Raw genomic sequence first — 18003 nt, forward strand, 5'->3', positions numbered from 1 at the left:
CTGGCCCTGCCACACCAGAGAGCAAAGGGGCCCTGCAAGTGCAGGCTGGGTGTAAGGAGTCAATCCTGGAGTCCAAGTGACAGCAGAACAGGGGCCAGTTAACATGCAGACAGAGGTCCAGCTGGCCCACTGGGTCCCCATAACCCCAGCCTTACCCTGAGAAAACTGAGCCTGACATGTGTAAAAAGATATGGCTCGGGGGAGGGCAGGACAAGTTATTTTGGGAGGTTAGAGGGGAAGGGGCCTTGTGAAATCAAGGTCCGGGAAGGGCTGCCCAGGTGAGGAGGCAACTGAGAGTTGAGGCTGACACCTTAGAGGAGAAGATGACCATACGGTTCTCCAAGAACCAGGCATGAATCTGTATGGAACTTGCCAGTTGCTTGGTTTAAGGCTAAAGAGACAGACCTCTTCTCCTCTTCCAGGACTCCCTGTGCCCTCCTCCCCATCCCCAGTTCTTCTCTCCACCTTCTCCTCCCGAAAAGATGCATCCAGCCCTACCCCTCCCCAGTGTCCAGCACATCCCCTCCCCCGTCTAGTGATCCCCAGTCCTTAGACCGAGCACACCAACTCCTGTGAATATCCTGTCTCCCTCACTGGCTCATATTGACTGGCATCTTAGTCTTCCACCAAACTAGTCAGTTCTTCCCATAGTCTAACCTCCATTCCTTCAGTTACAGCAGCTCGTTTTCAGTATCCTGCCAATAGTGAAATTGGAAACCAACCCTATCCGTAAACAAGCCACCCCACCAAAGGAGTTTCTCTCTCCATCCGCAGGCATTTTCCCCTTGCAGGCCTTTCACCTACTTTACCATCCCCTAATTTAGCAAGCAGAAAGTGAACTCGATTTCACAAGCAGGATTGGCTCCCCACCCTCGTTAGTCCTTTTGCCGAGTCCCAGATGGTCTTCTCTCCCCAAGCCCTCCACCCACTCCCACAGGCACTTCAAGAGACACGCGCCTTCCGGAGACCCTCTGAAGTCTTCAGTTTCCTCTCCCTGGCACTGAGGGGTCACAGGACGGGTGTGCAGACTTCGTATTTCCCTCCAAGTTTTTACCTCCGCCTAGTGTTTTCCTTTCAAGGGAAAGTCCTTCTCGAGGTCTAACCTTACTCCCTCCTGCTGCATGCCTAAATCCCCTTTCCATCTTTTCTCTATAATACAACCCCCTTTAAAATCATAAATGCAATCTTCCTCTCGCATTTACAGTCTCCTCTCCTGCAGCGCCCCTCTACTTTCCTAGCCCCAATAAGCTGCTCCGGCTAGAAGTTCTTCCTAGCCACTCCCCACCCCAACGCCCTGCCCAAAACTCCGAGGACACAGGTATCTGCCTGAGCTGTCCACTATGACGGCTCCCGGGCCACGCCCGGACTCGGCGGCCCGCGGGGCGGTGACCCCCGCAGCCGCCAGTGCAGGCACGACGGGGTTAAGGTTCCGGGCTGGGGGAGGGGGAGGGGGCCGGGAGGGGCGGGTGCGGAGCCAATCGGCGGCGGCAGAGTCCCCGGAGCCGCGAGCTGGGAGCGCTGTGCTGGGAGCCGGGAGCCGAGCGCGCCGGGCTGGGGCCGGGGCCGGAGCGGAGCGGAGAGGGAGCGCGCCCGCCCCAGCCCCGAGTCCCGCCGCCTTCCCTCCCGCCGCAGCGCGGGCCCAGCGGCCGCCGCCCCAGCCATGGAGCAAGACAATAGCCCCCGAAAGATCCAGTTCACGGTCCCGCTGCTGGAGCCGCACCTTGACCCCGAGGCGGCGGAGCAGGTGCGGAGCAGGGCGGGGCGGCAGGGCACTCGCCCAGCCAAGGACGAGGGACCCCTGGACTGGTGGGACCCAGGATCCCTGCCTAGTCCTCCCTTAGCAGTGCGCCCTTTTGAGGACGAACGCTCAGTTTGCTGGGCGCCGGGGTGGGGGGGTCTTCTGTCCCCTCCCCCACCGTCGGAGCCACATCTCGAATCTGTGCTTCTTTGAGACTGACCGAAGGAAGAGCGCCTCCACTCGATGCCTGGCCCCGCGACAGTCGCTCTCTTCCTCCCCAGCCCTGGGGGAGGGGGCCTGCTTGAGGACACGACCCCTCCCTCCTTAAACAACCCTGCATCCCCCACCCAGTCAACCCCCACTAGAGTTTCTGAGCTTGGTGGTGGCGCTGAAGGGAATCAGCAGCAGTGCGGGAGGGGCCTGGGGAGGGGGTCGGTAATGGAGAGGGAGCCTAGAAGGGTGGGAGCTGGAAGAGGAGAAACAGCTCTCCGTGTCCCCTCCTAACTGGGGGCCACCTTGCTGGGCTCCGAAAGTGATAACAGGAAGGGACTGAGGGCTGGGGCTCCAGGGAGAGGGGAGACGGGTGGTCGAGTTGTAGGCTGAGGCTCCCTTCTTCAAGTCTCCGCACATGGCCCTTATTCCCAACTCCTGCCCTTTGGAGTGGGGAGTCCAGGTGGGACTGAGCCAGCAGCACTGGGAGGCCAGAGGTGGAGTCTTTCCAGGGGCTAGGGTCCGAGCTGAACAATATGCAAGGGAGAAGCACTGTGACAGCCTTGGCTCAAGGGGTGGGAGTCCAGGGCCCTGGCCCAGCCTCCTAGCCTGGTCTATTTTTAGCTCAGAGCAGCCTGGCAGAGGGGGCAGTGTATGAGAGTGTGTGAGCAAGTGTATGCCTCGGTGAGAGTGAGCGTATGTGTGGAGAGGGTGGCCACCCGTGGTCCTTACTACTGCTTGTTTGCCAAATATTTGCTTATTTGCCTATTGCTCCATCTCTGTAATCTCTGTCCATTTGCCTAGACATTCCCATTCCTAAAGAATATCAGTTTCCCACAAGGTCAGTTCTCTGTTTCTCCCAACAAGCTGCCAGGCTCTGGCTGGCCACCCCCCACCTGAAAAAAACTTTGTGACCTCTTGGGATGAGGTGGAGAGAGTGTTTTTTGTCATTTTTGTTGCTCCAGCTGTTTGGTAGAGTAAGGTCTGATGTGAAGGGAGGGGGGCAGGGGTACACACTCTCCCTACCACTTCAGCTTCCCAATGTGGAGGTAGGGTTAAGTACCTGCCTCTCCGTCCTCTCTCTGGCCTGGGGTGAGCCACCGCCTCAGAGCTCTAAGGTGTGACTACGGGAAGGATCTTGGTGAAGCCTCACAAATCTGTAGAGGATGAGGAGGACGGAGAGCCATCAGCATGGGTTGTGTTCCCTGGGAGTCAGGGGAAAGGCTGCTATGCCTGGAGGCAGAGCATCAGCCAGGATAACCTCAGACCCAGGAAAAAGGGCTCAAGAGTCTGGACTGTGGAGGTTGGGGATGCAGTTCCAAGGAGAACTGCCTCCCACTGGCACAGACAGGGCCTGACACCTGTATCTGCTGGGTGTTGGAGGAGGCAGGTGTAGTAGGTGGGTAGGGAGGCAGAGGGGGAAGGCCAGCTGGTTCAGAGATCTAGGAGACAAGGGAGGGGCACAAGGCAATCCTGAGGAGTCAGAGGGAAAAAAGAGAGCCAGGACTTGGGCCTACTTTCACTAATCTTCAGAATTTGTGTCTCTTAGGCCTGAAATTCTTCCTGTGGCCTAACCTCAGCCCCTCCTGCTGTGTTAGGCAAAACTCCAGGCTTGGCAGGTGCTCCTAACCCAGACCAACATGGGAGGGCAAAAGGAGTTGGAAGCTCTGAGTTATACAGCACAGAGTGGCAGGCGGTGGAGGGGTGCCCACAGCTTCCAGATCCTTGGCATGACTGCTTTGGAAAGAAATCGAGGCGAAGTTATCACATGCTCCTGAGAGCTAGGATTTGGGATAGGTATGAGAAAAAGAAAAGAGACCATCTACTTATTTCCCACTGGTTCAGGTGCCTGGGAGATACCTCAGAAGTCTGACTTTCCTCCTATCTACTGTAAGGATATCACAATTCCCAAGGACTCTGAGTGCTTAGAAACTTTGCCCAAAGCAAAGGCATAGGTTAAGAAGTGACTTGTCCAAGACCAGACAGCCCTGCTGCCCTCTGTCATACTTGCAGTCTCTTTCTTGGGCTCCCCACTCTGATGTTATCCCAACCCACTGATCGCCACTCCACCCTCCCTGTCTCTTTCCTTCTTCTACCACCACCACACCCTGCCCCTCCAGGATGGAAAGAAGTAGAGGAGTCTTCTAGTTAAAGGATGGCCCCCACCCCATATACATGAAACAGATGGTCCCCAGCCCATGTGTATCAGGAATGTCCAGAGACGACTCACAGTTAATGTCTGTGCGGCTCATCCCTGTGCACGCTTACACACATACACAAAGGACTGGTACTGCGGGGACCTTGAAATGTCACCAGAAACAGATGCCACTGAATTCTCCTGGGAAAATGATGCCCTACCCCCACATACCCCCATTCTGTGCATCCTGTTTCTTCTTTGGAAAGAGTTCCCCCCTTAGGCTTAAACAGCCCATCTTACCATAGCCAGTACCCCCCGCTTTTCTGGGCATAGAGAGGGGCAGTGTTCACCTCCGTCATCCCCCCCCACGGCCAGTGGTGATGATTCTAAATAATGGACACGCAAAGATAAGGGTTTGATCATTCAGTGTCCTCGCCCTACTCCTCTCAGCCCGGGATAATTTTAGCCCTTTTCCCAGCCCCATTTGCCTTCCCTCCCCACTGCTAACCTAGAGGGTCATCCTCTAACCCCCATCCTTCCACTTGCTTCCAAGCCTCTAAAGCCTCCAGAGAAAGGGGAAAAACTACACCTCCCAGGAGTCCTTGAACTGACTTCAACAACAATCAACTTTATTGGCAGCGTGACAAAAGAACAACAGTGGGGGGAAAGGGGGCTCAAAGGCAGGGCAGTCAGTCAGCTTTATATGTTAATTTCTTAGACTAGGATCTGGAGCCTAGGATAAGATTTTTCAGCTAAGCTTTGGTCCCTGACCAGGGTCCTGCCTAGGGCTCCTCCTTGTATTGATATTGTATTTACCATGACAAGGATTCCCCCAACCCTATTTCTTGACAAATCAGAAAGGCAATGTATCCAAGGATAGAGAGGACATTAGGGAGTGAGGGGCACAGGCCAGAGGAGATGCACACTCAGATCCTCCTCTGTGCTGTCCTCCCAGGCTGGGGGGCACTTGAAAAGGATGCTCTCTCCAGGCGCTGTCCCACAAAATGTTAACGTCTGCTTGGGGAGTGGGTTAGAACACTGAGAGAAAGCCCTGTGCCCTCTTAAGTTATTTCTGACCATTGATCCAGGATGGACGGAAGGACAGCAAGCCAGAGATCAATGCATCAGAGCAGATATGCTTAGATGGAGAGCTGGGGCCAGGACCAGGGGGAGGTGGAGAGACAGAACAGGGGAATGGGGGCATGCAGGGAGGAGAGGTGGTCTTCTGGATCCTTAGGATTAGCTCTCCCCAGAGGAGGAGGAGGAGCCCAGGGATGTTCACCCTGGTTCACCAGTGTAACATGGCATTTTTTTTTCAACTTTTATTTTAGATTCAGAGGGGTACACGTGCAAGTTTGTTACAAAGGTTTATTACATGGTGCTGAAGTCTGGGGTATGATTGACCCAGAGAGTAAACATAGTACCCAATAGGTAGTTTTTCAGCCCTTGCCCTCCTCCCTCCCTGTCTTGTATTTCCCAGTGTCTATTGTTCCTATCTTTATGTCCATGAGTACTCAATGTTTAGCTCCCACTTATAAGTGAGAACATGCAGTATTTGGTTTTCTGTTTCTGCATAAGTTTGCTTAGGATAATGGCCTCCAGCTGCATTAACATGGCATTTTTTGAGGTGTGTTAAGTAGGCTAGCCTGGATTATGTTACTGAGTGATTTTGGATGGGACTTTGATGCTTCCACATGTACTTGACCTCTTCCCCATTTCCCACCTTCCCTCAGATTCGGAGGCGCCGCCCCACCCCTGCCACCCTCGTGCTGACCAGTGACCAGTCATCCCCAGGTAAGCCAAGGGATAGGTTGCTGAAGGGCGTGGGGGCCACTATGGCAGTGGGTCCCAATGAGAAGATGAGTACTAGATGGAAGAAGAACCGCTCTGAGAAGGCGGGGATGTCCTCAGTCCTGAAGGCAGGAAGGTGGTGGCTAGATTGCAGAATATCCTTTGCTTTTGGAAAGATGGAGCAGCGCTAGGAAAGGGAGGGAGACCACCTGGCTCCTAAGCCCCCCAGGAATTGGGGTGGTCAACTGAGTGCCGGTCGCTGCGACAACAGCCTTCCAGGTTTCTCCAGCAACTGAGATGCTGCCACCCCCACCCCCAGAGGCAGTGTCATCTGTGAGGGGGAGGGACCGCCTCCACCAGCTCTTCACAGCCCCCAGAAGGGGAGGGGAAGGTTAGAAGCAGCTCAGGGAGCAGCTGAGATTCTGGTCACCAGCATCCCCATCAAGGTCTGGGGAGAAAACGAGTTCTCAGAGAATGGTAGAGAGCTTGACAGGAGTGTGGAAGAGAGGGGGTCAGGCTAAGAAGCGAGGCTGGGGTTCAGGATGCCAGGATCTCCAGCTTGCCTCCAGCTATACCTTCCAGACCCTGCACAGAGTAAATTGACTGTTCTCTATCACTGTTCCCTCCTATGCAGGGCTTAGTTCTGGCTGACCCTGGGGTGGGGAATGATTGGAAAGAGAAAGAGACATGGATACTTCAGAGGAAGAAAAAAAGCAAAAAGACTACAGATCCTGCCTTTGGGGATCTCCAGGTCTGAGGCAAAGATGCAGACGCAGATTGACCACAGAGCCAAGGACAGGACTAGATGCAGGGGGATGGAGGCAGCGGAAGCACAGGAGAGGAGCTTCGGGGAGGAGGTCTGGGGCAGCCATGAGGGCCAAGAGCCTGGGGGCAGATGTGAGGGACAGATCAGGAGGAGCATGGCTGCAGAATCCCCTCCCCTGAGAAGTCAGCTCTATGGGGATCCCTGGTTTCCTGTCCTTATCACCCTCTCCTTTCCCTGTTCCCTTCAGAGATAGATGAAGACCGGATCCCCAACCCACATCTCAAGGTGAGCTGGCCCATCCCACTAAGCCCAGCCCAAAGAACCCCCACATTCATTAGGGGATTATTCCTTAAAACCCTGCCGCCCATCTCTAGGATCTTTTTGACTCCCACTTCCCTGTACCTCTACCCCCCAAATGTGCATGAGTGAACATATACACATGCACCACACACACACACACTCGCTCACACTCTCACACACACACACACACACTCTCTCTCATACACACACACTCACACACTCACAGTCTCCTTGCTCCCATTGTCGAGGTGGTTGAGGAAGCAGGAGTTTTCTTCCCCCACTTTTTGAAGCTCGCACCTACCCCAGGCTCCAATCCAAAAGCCTGGCAAGGCAGAGGAGGAAGGCAAGGGGGGCTGGAGGGCATGGGGGGTTAGAGGGCAGGGGGGAGCTGGAGAGCAAGGGGGGGTTGGCACCCATCTGTGCTCTGTGCCCTTCACAGTCCACTTTGGCAATGTCTCCACGGCAACGGAAGAAGATGACAAGGCTCACACCCACAATGAAAGGTTTGCGAGACCCCTCCCATCCCTTTTTCTCTTCTGTGCCTGAAGCTGAAGAGGAGACCGAATGCCCTCTGGAAGGGAGGTCGTTAAATCTGCCTTTATTATGGTAGAACTGTTGCTAGAGGAACTGAGGCTGAAATCCCAGTTTTGCCACTGACTAGCTGGGTGACCTGGGAGAAACTGCTTAACTTACTGAGCCTTGAATACTACCTCATTATGGCAGATAAAATAATATATGTGAACTCACCGGCGCAGTGCGCAACATGTACAAGATACCCAAATTTTTCTTGAATCCAAATTGAGCCTTTCCACCTTCCCCCAGGGAAGACCACGTATCCCAGCAAGTGAGGAGTATCCCTTGTTCTTAAAGGCCCTTCTCCTGTGCCTCCCTTATCTGTGAAAAAGAGTACTTTTTATGGTCTAGTTTTCATTCCTCCTTATTGCCAGCTAATGTCCCCTCCTTGTTCAGATCTCAGTGGATGGGAAAGTCAGACACCCAGCAATGTGTGCTGAGCCTTTAGTGGGGCTGTTGAATCTGGGGGCCCACAGGGGAGACGCTAGGCAGTCATATCCCGTGTTCCCTCCCTTTCTCTGTGTCCCCAGAGCTCCAGATGATGGTTGAACATCACCTGGGGCAACAGCAGCAAGGAGAGGAGCCTGAGGGGGCCGCTGAGAGCACAGGAACCCAGGAGTCCCGCCCACCTGGGATCCCAGACACAGAAGTGGAGTCAAGGCTGGGCACCTCTGGGACAGCAAAAAGTATGTTCAGGCTGGGGAGGGCCCCAGGCATCCTATTTCCCAGTCCAGCAGGAGGCGAGCCTTACCCACTGCGGGGAAGGGAAAGAGGTGGAGCCTGGGAGAGGCCTAGTAGTAGGCAAAAACTGTCTCAAGGATATGGATCTGTTTGCATGTTCGGCATACATTTGAATCTTCACTTTTCCTTACTGAGTGACACCAAGCCCTCCCAACTTGAACCTCAGAGCCCCACTGTGGCTACATGGGGGAAACCCACCTTCATGGGAACAGCAATCACAGACTAGAATCCTGGCTCTGCCACTTGCTACCTTACCAGCCGAGAGGCCTTGAACGACTTAACCTCAGGGTATAAAATGATAATGAGGGTGCCTGTTGCAGTGGGTTGTGTGTGACTATTAAATGAGACTGGCTCTTGGCACAGCACCTCACACATACAGAGCATGCAATATGTGGAAGCTGGTAGCAGTACGCTATGTCCCTTATCCTAGATATATTCCAGAATTCAGAACGCTTCCAATTTTATGAAGATATAGTACATAAACTGTGTATCGCATAGTATTCCCAGCAGAGAACCCTACAATCAAACACATAATATTTCTGCAATCCAGTGAATGGTCTCACTAAGCAGAATAAAGACTAAAAATAGCCTCCTATGAGTTCATGTCGGGTTTAGACACATATTGAGTTTTGTTTTTTAAACTGTTTGTAGAGGGTTTATTCTTTCCAATTTGATTGAAGATTTTTTAAAAGTGAACCTATAGTAGTAATTGTGATCAAAGAAAACCCTGTTGGTCTTGCCTGATTGCACCCAACTTGGTCCTGGGGCCCTCTCAGGGGCCACTGGGGTGTGGATGCAGTGAGGAGAAGCAGTTCCCTCCCCAACACCTTTATGAATGCCACCTCTTCCTCCCACCCCTATTTTCCCTCCCCAGAGCCTGCAGAATCCATCCCTAAAACTCAGGAGAGAGGCAGTAAGGAACCCAGCACAAAGGAAGCCTCAACCCGTATACAACCATTGGATTCCAAGGGGGCCAACTTGGTAAGACCCCAGGGCTGGGCTGCCAGGTCACAGGAGAGGAGGCTAATATTGTCGACAAAGGCAAAGGGCTAATATTTGGAGTCTAGGAAAAGGAAAACAAAGAACCAGCTTCAGTCCCTAAAAAGTTATTCTTTATGGTAAAAGGACTTGTATCTCCTCTGACAGACAAAAAGAAATGGATAGCTGCAGCAAGAAGGATTGAGATTAGACTTTGTGTAGGACTTCTGGCTCCTGGAATGGGTGAGAGCAGTAGGCCGTGGATTTTTTGATAAAGGGGATTTGGAACCCGAAGGGAGATCCTCACCTGCCCAGCTGAAGTGGGCAGTGGCTCTCCCTGCCTGGAGGATGCATTGATGAGATAACTTCCTGAGCTTTGATTTCATAATCCGCAGCCCCCTGCATAGACTGGACACAGGAAGCACTGCTCTCAGACATCAGAACAAGCTTTCGGAGACATTAGATGTTGACAAATGGGATGGCCAGAAGGGGAAGGGACAAAATGACCCTCTAGCCTCTCACCTTCTCTTTCTGTCCCCTTTCCCCCATAACAGGTCTGAGAGAGGAGGAGGTATCTTGGGATCAAGACTGCAGTTTGGGAATGCATGGACACCGGATTTGTTTCTTACTCCTTCACTTTTGGGGAAAATCTCTTGTTTTTAAAAAGTGATAAATTTGGTGTTAGGTCCTTGGCACTTTCCTTCTTTCCCAACTGGGAGAATCCTTTCTCCCTGCCTTCTTGCCCTGCCCTCTCCGTAGCCCCCACCCTCCTGCCAAGCTGCCTCTGGGAAGGCAGAAACAGGAGCTAGGCAGAAGCCTTGAGCAGGGAAGAGTTCTTCCCTTAGCCCTGACTTTACTTGCTGTGGGAAGAGAGATGAGGGTCAGATAGGTGGGAGGACTAATTTCCAGGGTGCCAAGAAGGAAGAAAAGCCCCAGGTTCTCTTTTCTTATTGAGGAACGATCCGACCACCTCACAGGCCTGCCCTGCAGCTGGAAGACTCGGCGCTGTAAGGCTTGTGCCGTGTCCAGCTGTGACTGTGCGGTGGGCTCCATCTGCTGGACAAAAGGGGAACTGCACCATGGCACTTGGCCCATGGGAAAGAGGGTGTGGTGGTGTGCGGATACCTCCTCGCCTGCCCTCCAAGCCTCAGCTGCCTTCCTTTTGGATTCCCAAGCTTCAGGATGTGTTCCCTCTTCCAGCTGTGGGACCGCTGTCCCTTATATCAACCCGTTAGCAACAATGGATAGAGAACACAGTGGCTATTAATGAAGAGGCCCATGCTGGAGACTGGAAGGGTTCCCTTGTCCTAGACACTGAGGGGCCCAGATAAGACAAAAACCAAGCATAAGAGAAGAAACTGTCTCAGATCCACGGCCAGGCCTCTCTCCTGCTGCTGTTTTTGATTTTCCCAGGTAGTGGGAGAGAGGAAAGGAGGGAAGGCAAGATTCTTTTCCCCCTCCCTGCTGAAGCATGTGGTACAGAGGAAAGAGCAGAGCCTGAGAAGCGTCAGGTCCCACTTCTGCCATGCAGCTACTGTGAGCCCTCAGGGCCTCCTCCTGGGCCTCAGCTTGCCCAGATACATACCTAAATATATATATATATATGAGGGAGAACGCCTCACCCAGATTTTATCACGCTGGAAAGAGTGTATGTATGTGAAGATGCTTGGTCAACTTGCACCCAGTGAACACACACAGTCAGGCCTGGTCTCCCTTCTTTATTGTTCTCTGGCTATAGCAGGGGTCTGGGAGACCAAGGGCAGGGGTGAGTCACATGCGTCTCTGCCCTACTTGGGGTGGGGTAGGGTGGAAGTACCAGGGTAGCAGGTCTAGGAGACCATGGATGTGGATTTCGCATGAACAGGGCCCACTGTACAAATGCATGGTTGGTATTTACAAGAAAGAAGGAGGGCAGTCACCTGGACTTTGGCCTTTCCTGGGGCAAGGTGGGGGCAAGGAGGAGCCTGAGGAGAGGAAGGGGCACCGCGCCTGGCTGGGTTCTCTCCAGAGGACAGGAAGGCAGCAGCCCTGAGCCCCTCGTCCATCTGCCTTTCACCCACTACCCCTCACTTGTCTCAGGGGAGGAGCTTCTTAGTGCCTGCAGCTGGGCCAGTTCTGGGACGTGGAAAGGAGGGGACAGATCCTCTCTTTTAGCAACGCAGGATTACTCACCCTCCCCAGGCACCCTTGACCCTAACCCAGCTGGTGTCGATACATTCTGAAGGTGCTTTGCTGGGGAGATCCTCAAAGCACTTTACAGACATTGGTCGGATGAAGCCTCCCAGCCCCAGGGGAGAGGAAGGAGGCAAAGGGCTCGGGACTCAGCCAGGGCAGGCGACAAGCCCCAGGGGCCCAGACCAGTCCCAAGGAAGGTCCCAGGAAAGGCCTCCCACAGTCCCTGGTCACAATGGCTCCTTTTTCCCCAGTCACTCTATCAGAAAGGGAGAGAAGGAAGATTGCAGAGGATCAGGCTGGAGATGGGGCTGAAGCAGCGCAATTCTGGGGTGAAGAGGATGTCCTACCCACCCCATTCCCAGGTCCTAGAAAGGTACCATACCCTGGAGGAACCCACTCCCCTCCCCACACATAGGGCTCTGAAAACCCCCAGCTTTCTATCCTATTCCAGCCCTTCCCAGGGGAGGAAAAGGGGGACCCAGACCTGCCAGCTAAGATCTGGGGTGGGGGGCCGAGGGAACCCCCAAAATGTATTGCTTAGAAACTTGGAGGCAAAAAGGATGGGGGAGGTCCCAGGGGGCTGGCATCTCTGACCCTTCCCCAAGGCCCTGGGAAGCCTCCAGGAAGCTCCCCGCTCCCTGGCAGCCACCTGGCCATGAAGAGAATCCAGAGGCTGAGGGATGGGCACAGTGACCACTGGGAGCCTGAAGTTCCCCAGTCTTGCTGCCGGGACATTAAAGTGCACCCCAATGGGTGTCAGGTGGGGAAGGGCCCTTCCCCAACCCCAAATCTCTGGCATTTGGCCTTCAGGTGGGTTGTTTCTTCCACGACCATGCTCCCTTGGAGCAGATGGGGGAGCCAGTCCTGATGGATGGTGCTGATGACATCAAACACTTTGGACTCAATGAAGACCTGGGGAAAGAGGGAGAAACTTCAGTGCCCTGAGCTTTGCCTTCACCTCCAACCTGACCTTCCTTCTCCAAGTCCTGATCCCCACTCAGTCCCGAGTAGAGTTGTGCAAAAATTCCCTTCAGAAGGGTGCCTAGCCAAGGGGGTGAATAGGGGCTGAAGTCGAAGTCACGTTCAGCTGCCCTCACTAAGCCGTGTGCCCTGGCTGGGCTCCTTTTCCCTAACCCTCCCTAAAGTGTGGTGCAGGTTAGCTGTCACCTGGCATGGGCCCACCCTGTTCTGCTGCTGTTCTGAGAAACGACCTCCTTTGTTCCTGCAGGGAGGGACGGGGGGACAGAAGAGGGTGGGAGGATTTCCCTGCCCTACCCACACTTTGGCTCCATTCTATGTCTTCGCTTCCCCCATTTTACTGCTCAAAAGAGGGAGAGAGAATGTCGCATCCACTGGAGCTCAGAGATGACCCAACAAAGATGCCACGATAGACACCAGCTCTCCTACACCCTCCACCACAACAGGCTCACCTGGGCCAGCCCCAGGGCTAATCCAGATTCCCATTTTGGTTGTGTTCATCTTCGGCAGGGGATGGGGGGGCCTCTTCTTCACAGGGGGACAGCTCGTCAATGGACATCTGGTTGGTGATGCCTGTAGAGGAGCATAAAGGAAGTATTAGGCCAAGAAGTATTCTTCCCCAGAACCCAAGGAGTATGTGGAGAAATGTAAGGGATTCTCATCCATCAACCTGCCTTCAAGCTGAACTACATTCAACCCATCCCCACTTGGGAAGAGCCTCTCTAGCCTTGCTGAAACTCAGAACCCTCAACACCACCCTACCACCCCCTCACACAGGAAGAGATTTCCCAGCCAGGGCCACCAAATCAGCCAAATCTACAGGGGCACCATTTACAGGGACCACAGTGTGCACAGGGACTCTTGGGTTGTGGAATATCCGACTGTCTCTATCATCTCTACAGCCCCCATTCTTAGAACATTCCAGGCCACTCAGCCAGTCTTTCCTGTGATCTAACTGGTCTGATCAGCTCCATTCCTAACTCAAGGAGTCCAGCGAAGGGTTTCCCCAGGGGCTTAAGAAAAACGGACCTCCTAGTGCTCCATGATCCACCCACACAAGTTCTCACCCCTACCCTCTGCCACGGCACCCACCACTTGCCGCCCGTTCCTTCCATTTCTGCTTGTTCTCCTGAATACGCTTGACCCAGGTGGAACGAAAGCTGACCACATCAGGGTTGGGGTCTCCCACTTCCACATCCAGAGAGGGTTGGCGCCACTGAAAGCTAGAAGCAGAACCCCCCAACAACCCCAAGAGGTAAGCCCCAGCCCACTCCAGAACCACCTTAGCCCTGGGAGTGCAGGACATGGAAGACCAGGAGAAGGTTCAGGGAACTTTGTCTTCCTCTTTTCCTCTACTAGATATTCCCCAAGTCCCTGTCCCTCTCCCCCTCATTTCACCCCTCCTTCTCCACATCTTCCCTCCTGGTAGAAGGAAAATTAAAACAAGATTAGCCAGAAGGCAGAAAGACAGCTAATGGAAGAAACAAAAATGTGGTGAAGGGGAGCATAGGTACAGGTCACACCCTTCTGATCCCATTCTTCTGCCCCTGACGGCAGAGGGACTCCCAAGCTTGAAGCAGCCTGCCTCCCCACCACCCCACCATGGCTGTGAGTCGGTCCTCTCTGTGAGTCCAAATCCCTCCCTACCACTGCCTTCCTAAATCAGGATATCTGGCTACCCCAGCCACCCTCACCTGGGCTGGTTTTTAGACTTGGAGTCCTCATCCGCCAGGGGCTGAACACTCTTCTCTGCCACGTCAGTCAGCACAGAGAATGTGGGCTCCACAATGAAGTCGATGAACCCTGCAGCGGAGGACCAATGCCACGGAGATGTCTTACTATTATCTGGAGGGCTAGGCAGAGCATGCAGCTGGCATGGCCAGGACCCCTGGCTGCTTAGGAAAGAGGGTGGAGAGGTAATCTGGAGTGCAGGGCAGGCTTTGGGATGATGTCTTGGTGCCCCAGAGAGCTCCTCCCTGCCATTGCAGCCCCCTGGCCCCCTATCCCAGGACCCCATGCTCTAGCACAGTAGGCTTTCCTCTACAGGAAGAATGGTTTGGGGGGTTGAGGACTTGGAGCAATCCTGACCCAGGCAGCATCTTTTCCCCTTCCCAGTCCTCCCCTTCCTGCAGGAGAGGACACTCACCTATCTGAGACTGTGCCACTAGAGTGGAAGTGCGGTCACAGAGTGGAGAAAAGGGCAGGCCCAACTCTGCCTCCTTGTCACCCTAGAGGAGAGAACAGGGTAGGAAAGCTGGAGAGGATACCTCAGACCTACCAGATCTGGGGTACAGGTGGCAGGTGGCGGGGGTAGGGGGTTGTTGTGTGAAATTTCTGCACCGTTGACCCGGAAATTAGTAATATGCAAATGAAATATATGCAAATGAAATGCAACTATTGTTAGGCTTTTAGGATAATGGGATTTTACCCCAAGGATTTGGGATCCGGTCAGAGACTACAGGTAGCAAAAGAAGGATGTGGAATAGGAGTGGGGAGCTTGGAGGGCGAAAGGGGAGAGAAGGCCCCCATAGGCACAGGGAAGGCAAAGATGCCATGCTACCTGACGGAAGAATTCCTCCATGAGGGCCTTGGTCCAACGGCTGTGGACCAACCACTGCTTGGTTGGGTGGCTGATGTCAGCAGCATGGAGAAGTAGAGACAGGGCCTTGGGCTTGTCAATCCTGGTTGGGGCAGATGGCAAGGGAAGGGAGACTGATCTTTTAGGAAAAGGAAGTTAGGACCATTCCCTAACTTCCTATGCACACCCTATCACATAACTTCTTCCTTTTTTTTTTTTTTTTTTTTTTGAGACAGGGTCTCACTCTGTTGCCCAGGCTGGAGTGCAGTGACACAATCTCAGCTCACTGCAACCTCTGTCACCTGGGTTCAAGTGATTCTCCCACCTCAGCCTTCCGAATAGCTGGGACTACAGGCGTGCATGCCACCACACCCAGCTAATTTTTGTATTTTTTTGGTAGAGACAGGGTTTCACCGTGTTGGCCAGGCTGGTCTCAAATTCCTGACCTCAAGCTATCCACCTGCCTCGGCCTCCCAAAGTGCTGGAATTATAGGCATGAGCCACCACGCCCAGCCTCACATAACTTCAAACACCCTCCAAAGCTACACACACACACACACACACACACACACACCCCCCACACACAGACACACACACACTTATATATGTTTAGGTAGCAGCACAGGTTAGTAGCTGAGAGCCCAGGCTCTTAGAATCAAAGGGCCTGGGTTCACATCTATACCTACCACATGTTAGCTGTGTGACACTGAGCAAGTAACTTAAAATTTCCATATTTCATTTTCTTCAACTCTAAAATGGAAATAACAACCCTACCACATATCGAGTGGTTCTGAGAATTAAGTGACAAACAACAAATAAGTATTCAGGAGAGTGTCTAGCACATAATAAGTGCTCAGTAGATATTATTTAGAATAGTAGTAATTATTATTATACCCTCAACAATGACCCGCTGTGACACTGCATCCCACACATAAACGCCATACACAGAGATTAACACACACCTTCAGGACACACACACACACACACACACACGGTCCACTCTCACACACATTTATACATTCCCACTCACTTTTAAGCAACATTAGATGTAATTATGGCATTTGTTCTATGCATTTTTTCAAACCTCATATGACTCTCCCAATAGCCCTACGAGACTAGGAACTAGGGGCAAGCTGTTGTGGGGGGAGGCCTATCATTTTCGCCATTTCAGAGGTAATAAAACTGGGGCAGAAGGGTTGAATGAATGTCCCAACATTCCAGAGTAAGCCTGTCCCAGAGCTGTGATGAGAACCCCCATCTTAGATTCCCAGCCCAAAGCACTCTCCAGTGGATCAGCTACCAAGGCTGTGAGTAAACGTAAGGACACACACACACACACACACTCTTACACAGAGAGGCAGTCTGATACCTGAAGCCAGTGGAGTCTCTACAGCCAGGTAAAGACCTGGCACACCAACTACCCTTGTGTATACCCCCCAGTTCACACACCCCTCCCTCTGGCCTGGCCCCAGCCACACCCCACCAGATGCCACCTCTCCAGCTGTTGCAAGGCTGTCTTCATGGTCTTCACTTGCTGGAAATGGCAGGACATGTCTGTGGCCAACACCATCTCAATGACCAGGGCCCGGAGCTCTCTGAGTGGACATAAAAAGAGAAGCAATCAGCCCCCTCAGCGCTGCTGGGCAGGAGGTCCAGGAAGTGGAAAATGGAGTTTGTGGCGAGGGAGTCTCTTAGGGATGCCAAGTACTGGCTTCTGCTCACACAAACTCATCCTTGGTGAGGTTGATGAAAATGTTCATCTCATCATCCTGCATCAATCGGAAAACAGAGCTGATGTGGTGATTCTCCAGCACTGAACGATCGTTGTACAGGATGGCACATTCCGACCTACAAAGCCAAAGGTCATCATGGCCACCCCCTGTAAGGAGGGACTCTGGCAACCTCTCCACCTCCGCTTGGCCCCTCCCGCCCCTGCCACATCCCCGCCCCTCACTTGGTCTGGATGTGGAAGCTGTTGGTAGTGCCCGTGTGCTCATAATCATGGATAGCTGCAGCAAAGATGATGGCCAGGAGCTCAATCTCCGACAGGCAGTGCTACAGGAGGAAAGAGAAAGAATGAGAGAGGGGTGACGCCTGCTGGTCACTGCCCAAGAACCTCCACACACAGGCTAGATCACTCATCCCATCCCTTCCATGCTTCCAGGCCAGCTCTTGGTTAATGCAGCCAGGTTTCTCAGCTCCTGGAATGGCCAAGGACCTTCCTCCATCGGAACCGGCAACATTCCCACTGCATCCCACCATATGTCCCTAGCACTGTCCAACAACTTTTAGTCTACCTGGGAATTCTCTAGAGTGAGTTAATCCAGTTTGACTCTGTAAAGGCTTTGGAGTGCCCAAGAAGAACCAAAGGAGAAATGGAAATGGGAGTACAGTCTAGACCTCTCAGTTCTGTAGCCATAGGCCCTGAATCACAGAAGAATCATCTCCAGGGCACCTACCACCATCCCTGTGCGGAGCAAGAAGCAATGGACTGTCTGGGTAACATCGGCTGCGTGGATCTGGTTGTGGTAAGGATTCTTGTACTTCCCGTAGCCTGTCTCCAAGGCATCCAGGAAACTCATCAAAAACACAGTGGGAATCTGCGGGGGGTTGGGGGAAATGGAGATATATCAGGGATCCGCAGGAATGGTGGTGACTACAGACCAAGATCAACAACTTTCTTTAGAAGGCAGTGTGGCATAGGGAGAGAGCACAGGACTAGTTAGGTGAATCTGGCTCATATCCTCCCTCTACCACCTGCTGGCTGTGCAACCTTGGACAAGTCACATGCCTCTCTGTGCCTCAGATACTTAATTGAAGAATGAAGATAATACCACCTACCTGGAAATTAATGAGATAAGTACAAGGCATTTAGTAAATGCTCTCTAAAGAATAGCTATAATTATTATTATTTCCCTGGAGATTTCCAAGAAAATGAAAGAAAGCTTCCCTCCTACCTTCCAAACACCCCACTCCATCCCCAAACCCAAAACCATGAAGAAGGGCTCGGAAGTAAGGGAATGAAGAAGATGACCTAG

General features: G+C 53.0%; 2 protein-coding genes across 5 annotated transcripts in view; one reads left to right on the forward strand and one right to left on the reverse strand.

The window, feature by feature from the left end:
• The first annotated feature begins 1489 nt into the window (after nucleotides 1–1489).
• PPP1R1A (protein phosphatase 1 regulatory inhibitor subunit 1A) lies at nucleotides 1490–10866 on the forward strand. Of its 3 annotated transcripts, XR_009209417.1 has the most exons (8): nucleotides 1503–1744; nucleotides 5819–5879; nucleotides 6890–6927; nucleotides 7382–7445; nucleotides 8046–8201; nucleotides 9131–9237; nucleotides 9403–9477; nucleotides 9789–9922. XR_009209417.1 is itself a non-coding variant. In XM_032173491.3 (7 exons), the coding sequence occupies exons 1-7, from the start codon at nucleotides 1661–1663 to the stop codon at nucleotides 9792–9794; spliced, it is 516 nt and encodes a 171-aa protein (XP_032029382.1). In that variant the 5' UTR covers nucleotides 1490–1660; the 3' UTR covers nucleotides 9795–10866. The 3 variants fall into 3 exon arrangements, 1 of the variants encoding a protein (XP_032029382.1); XM_032173491.3 differs by lacking the exon at nucleotides 9403–9477 and having other exon boundaries at nucleotides 1490–1744; nucleotides 9789–10866; XR_009209418.1 differs by lacking the exons at nucleotides 1503–1744; nucleotides 5819–5879 and adding an exon at nucleotides 6532–6627.
• A 70-nt stretch (nucleotides 10867–10936) lies between these two features.
• PDE1B (phosphodiesterase 1B) overlaps nucleotides 10937–18003 on the reverse strand; it is a 30248-nt gene continuing 23181 nt past the window's right edge. For both annotated transcript variants that reach the window (XM_032173487.2, XM_032173488.2), the window contains 10 exons: nucleotides 17425–17565; nucleotides 16920–17020; nucleotides 16688–16813; nucleotides 16459–16560; nucleotides 14948–15068; nucleotides 14534–14615; nucleotides 14082–14190; nucleotides 13480–13610; nucleotides 12840–12960; nucleotides 10937–12321 (listed from right to left, as the gene is read on the reverse strand). In XM_032173487.2, the coding sequence (XP_032029378.1) occupies nucleotides 12857–12960; nucleotides 13480–13610; nucleotides 14082–14190; nucleotides 14534–14615; nucleotides 14948–15068; nucleotides 16459–16560; nucleotides 16688–16813; nucleotides 16920–17020; nucleotides 17425–17565 (1017 nt within the window). In that variant the 3' untranslated portion in view covers nucleotides 10937–12321; nucleotides 12840–12856. The remainder of the gene's footprint in view (nucleotides 12322–12839; nucleotides 12961–13479; nucleotides 13611–14081; nucleotides 14191–14533; nucleotides 14616–14947; nucleotides 15069–16458; nucleotides 16561–16687; nucleotides 16814–16919; nucleotides 17021–17424; nucleotides 17566–18003) is intronic.

Source organism: Hylobates moloch, unplaced genomic scaffold (genome assembly GCF_009828535.3).
Source record: "Hylobates moloch isolate HMO894 unplaced genomic scaffold, HMol_V3 SCAFFOLD_13, whole genome shotgun sequence".
Taxonomy (NCBI): Eukaryota; Metazoa; Chordata; class Mammalia; order Primates; family Hylobatidae; genus Hylobates; species Hylobates moloch.

Bases quoted from the DNA above. Each gene is read 5' to 3' on its own strand.
- PPP1R1A (XM_032173491.3), top strand. From the start codon at position 1,661: ATGGAGCAAGACAATAGCCCCCGAAAGATCCAGTTCACGGTCCCGCTG. The intron at 5,880-6,889 runs GTAAGCCAAGGG...TGTTCCCTTCAG, and splicing joins CAGTGACCAGTCATCCCCAG to AGATAGATGAAGACCGGATC. The intron at 6,928-7,381 runs GTGAGCTGGCCC...TGCCCTTCACAG, and splicing joins TCCCCAACCCACATCTCAAG to TCCACTTTGGCAATGTCTCC.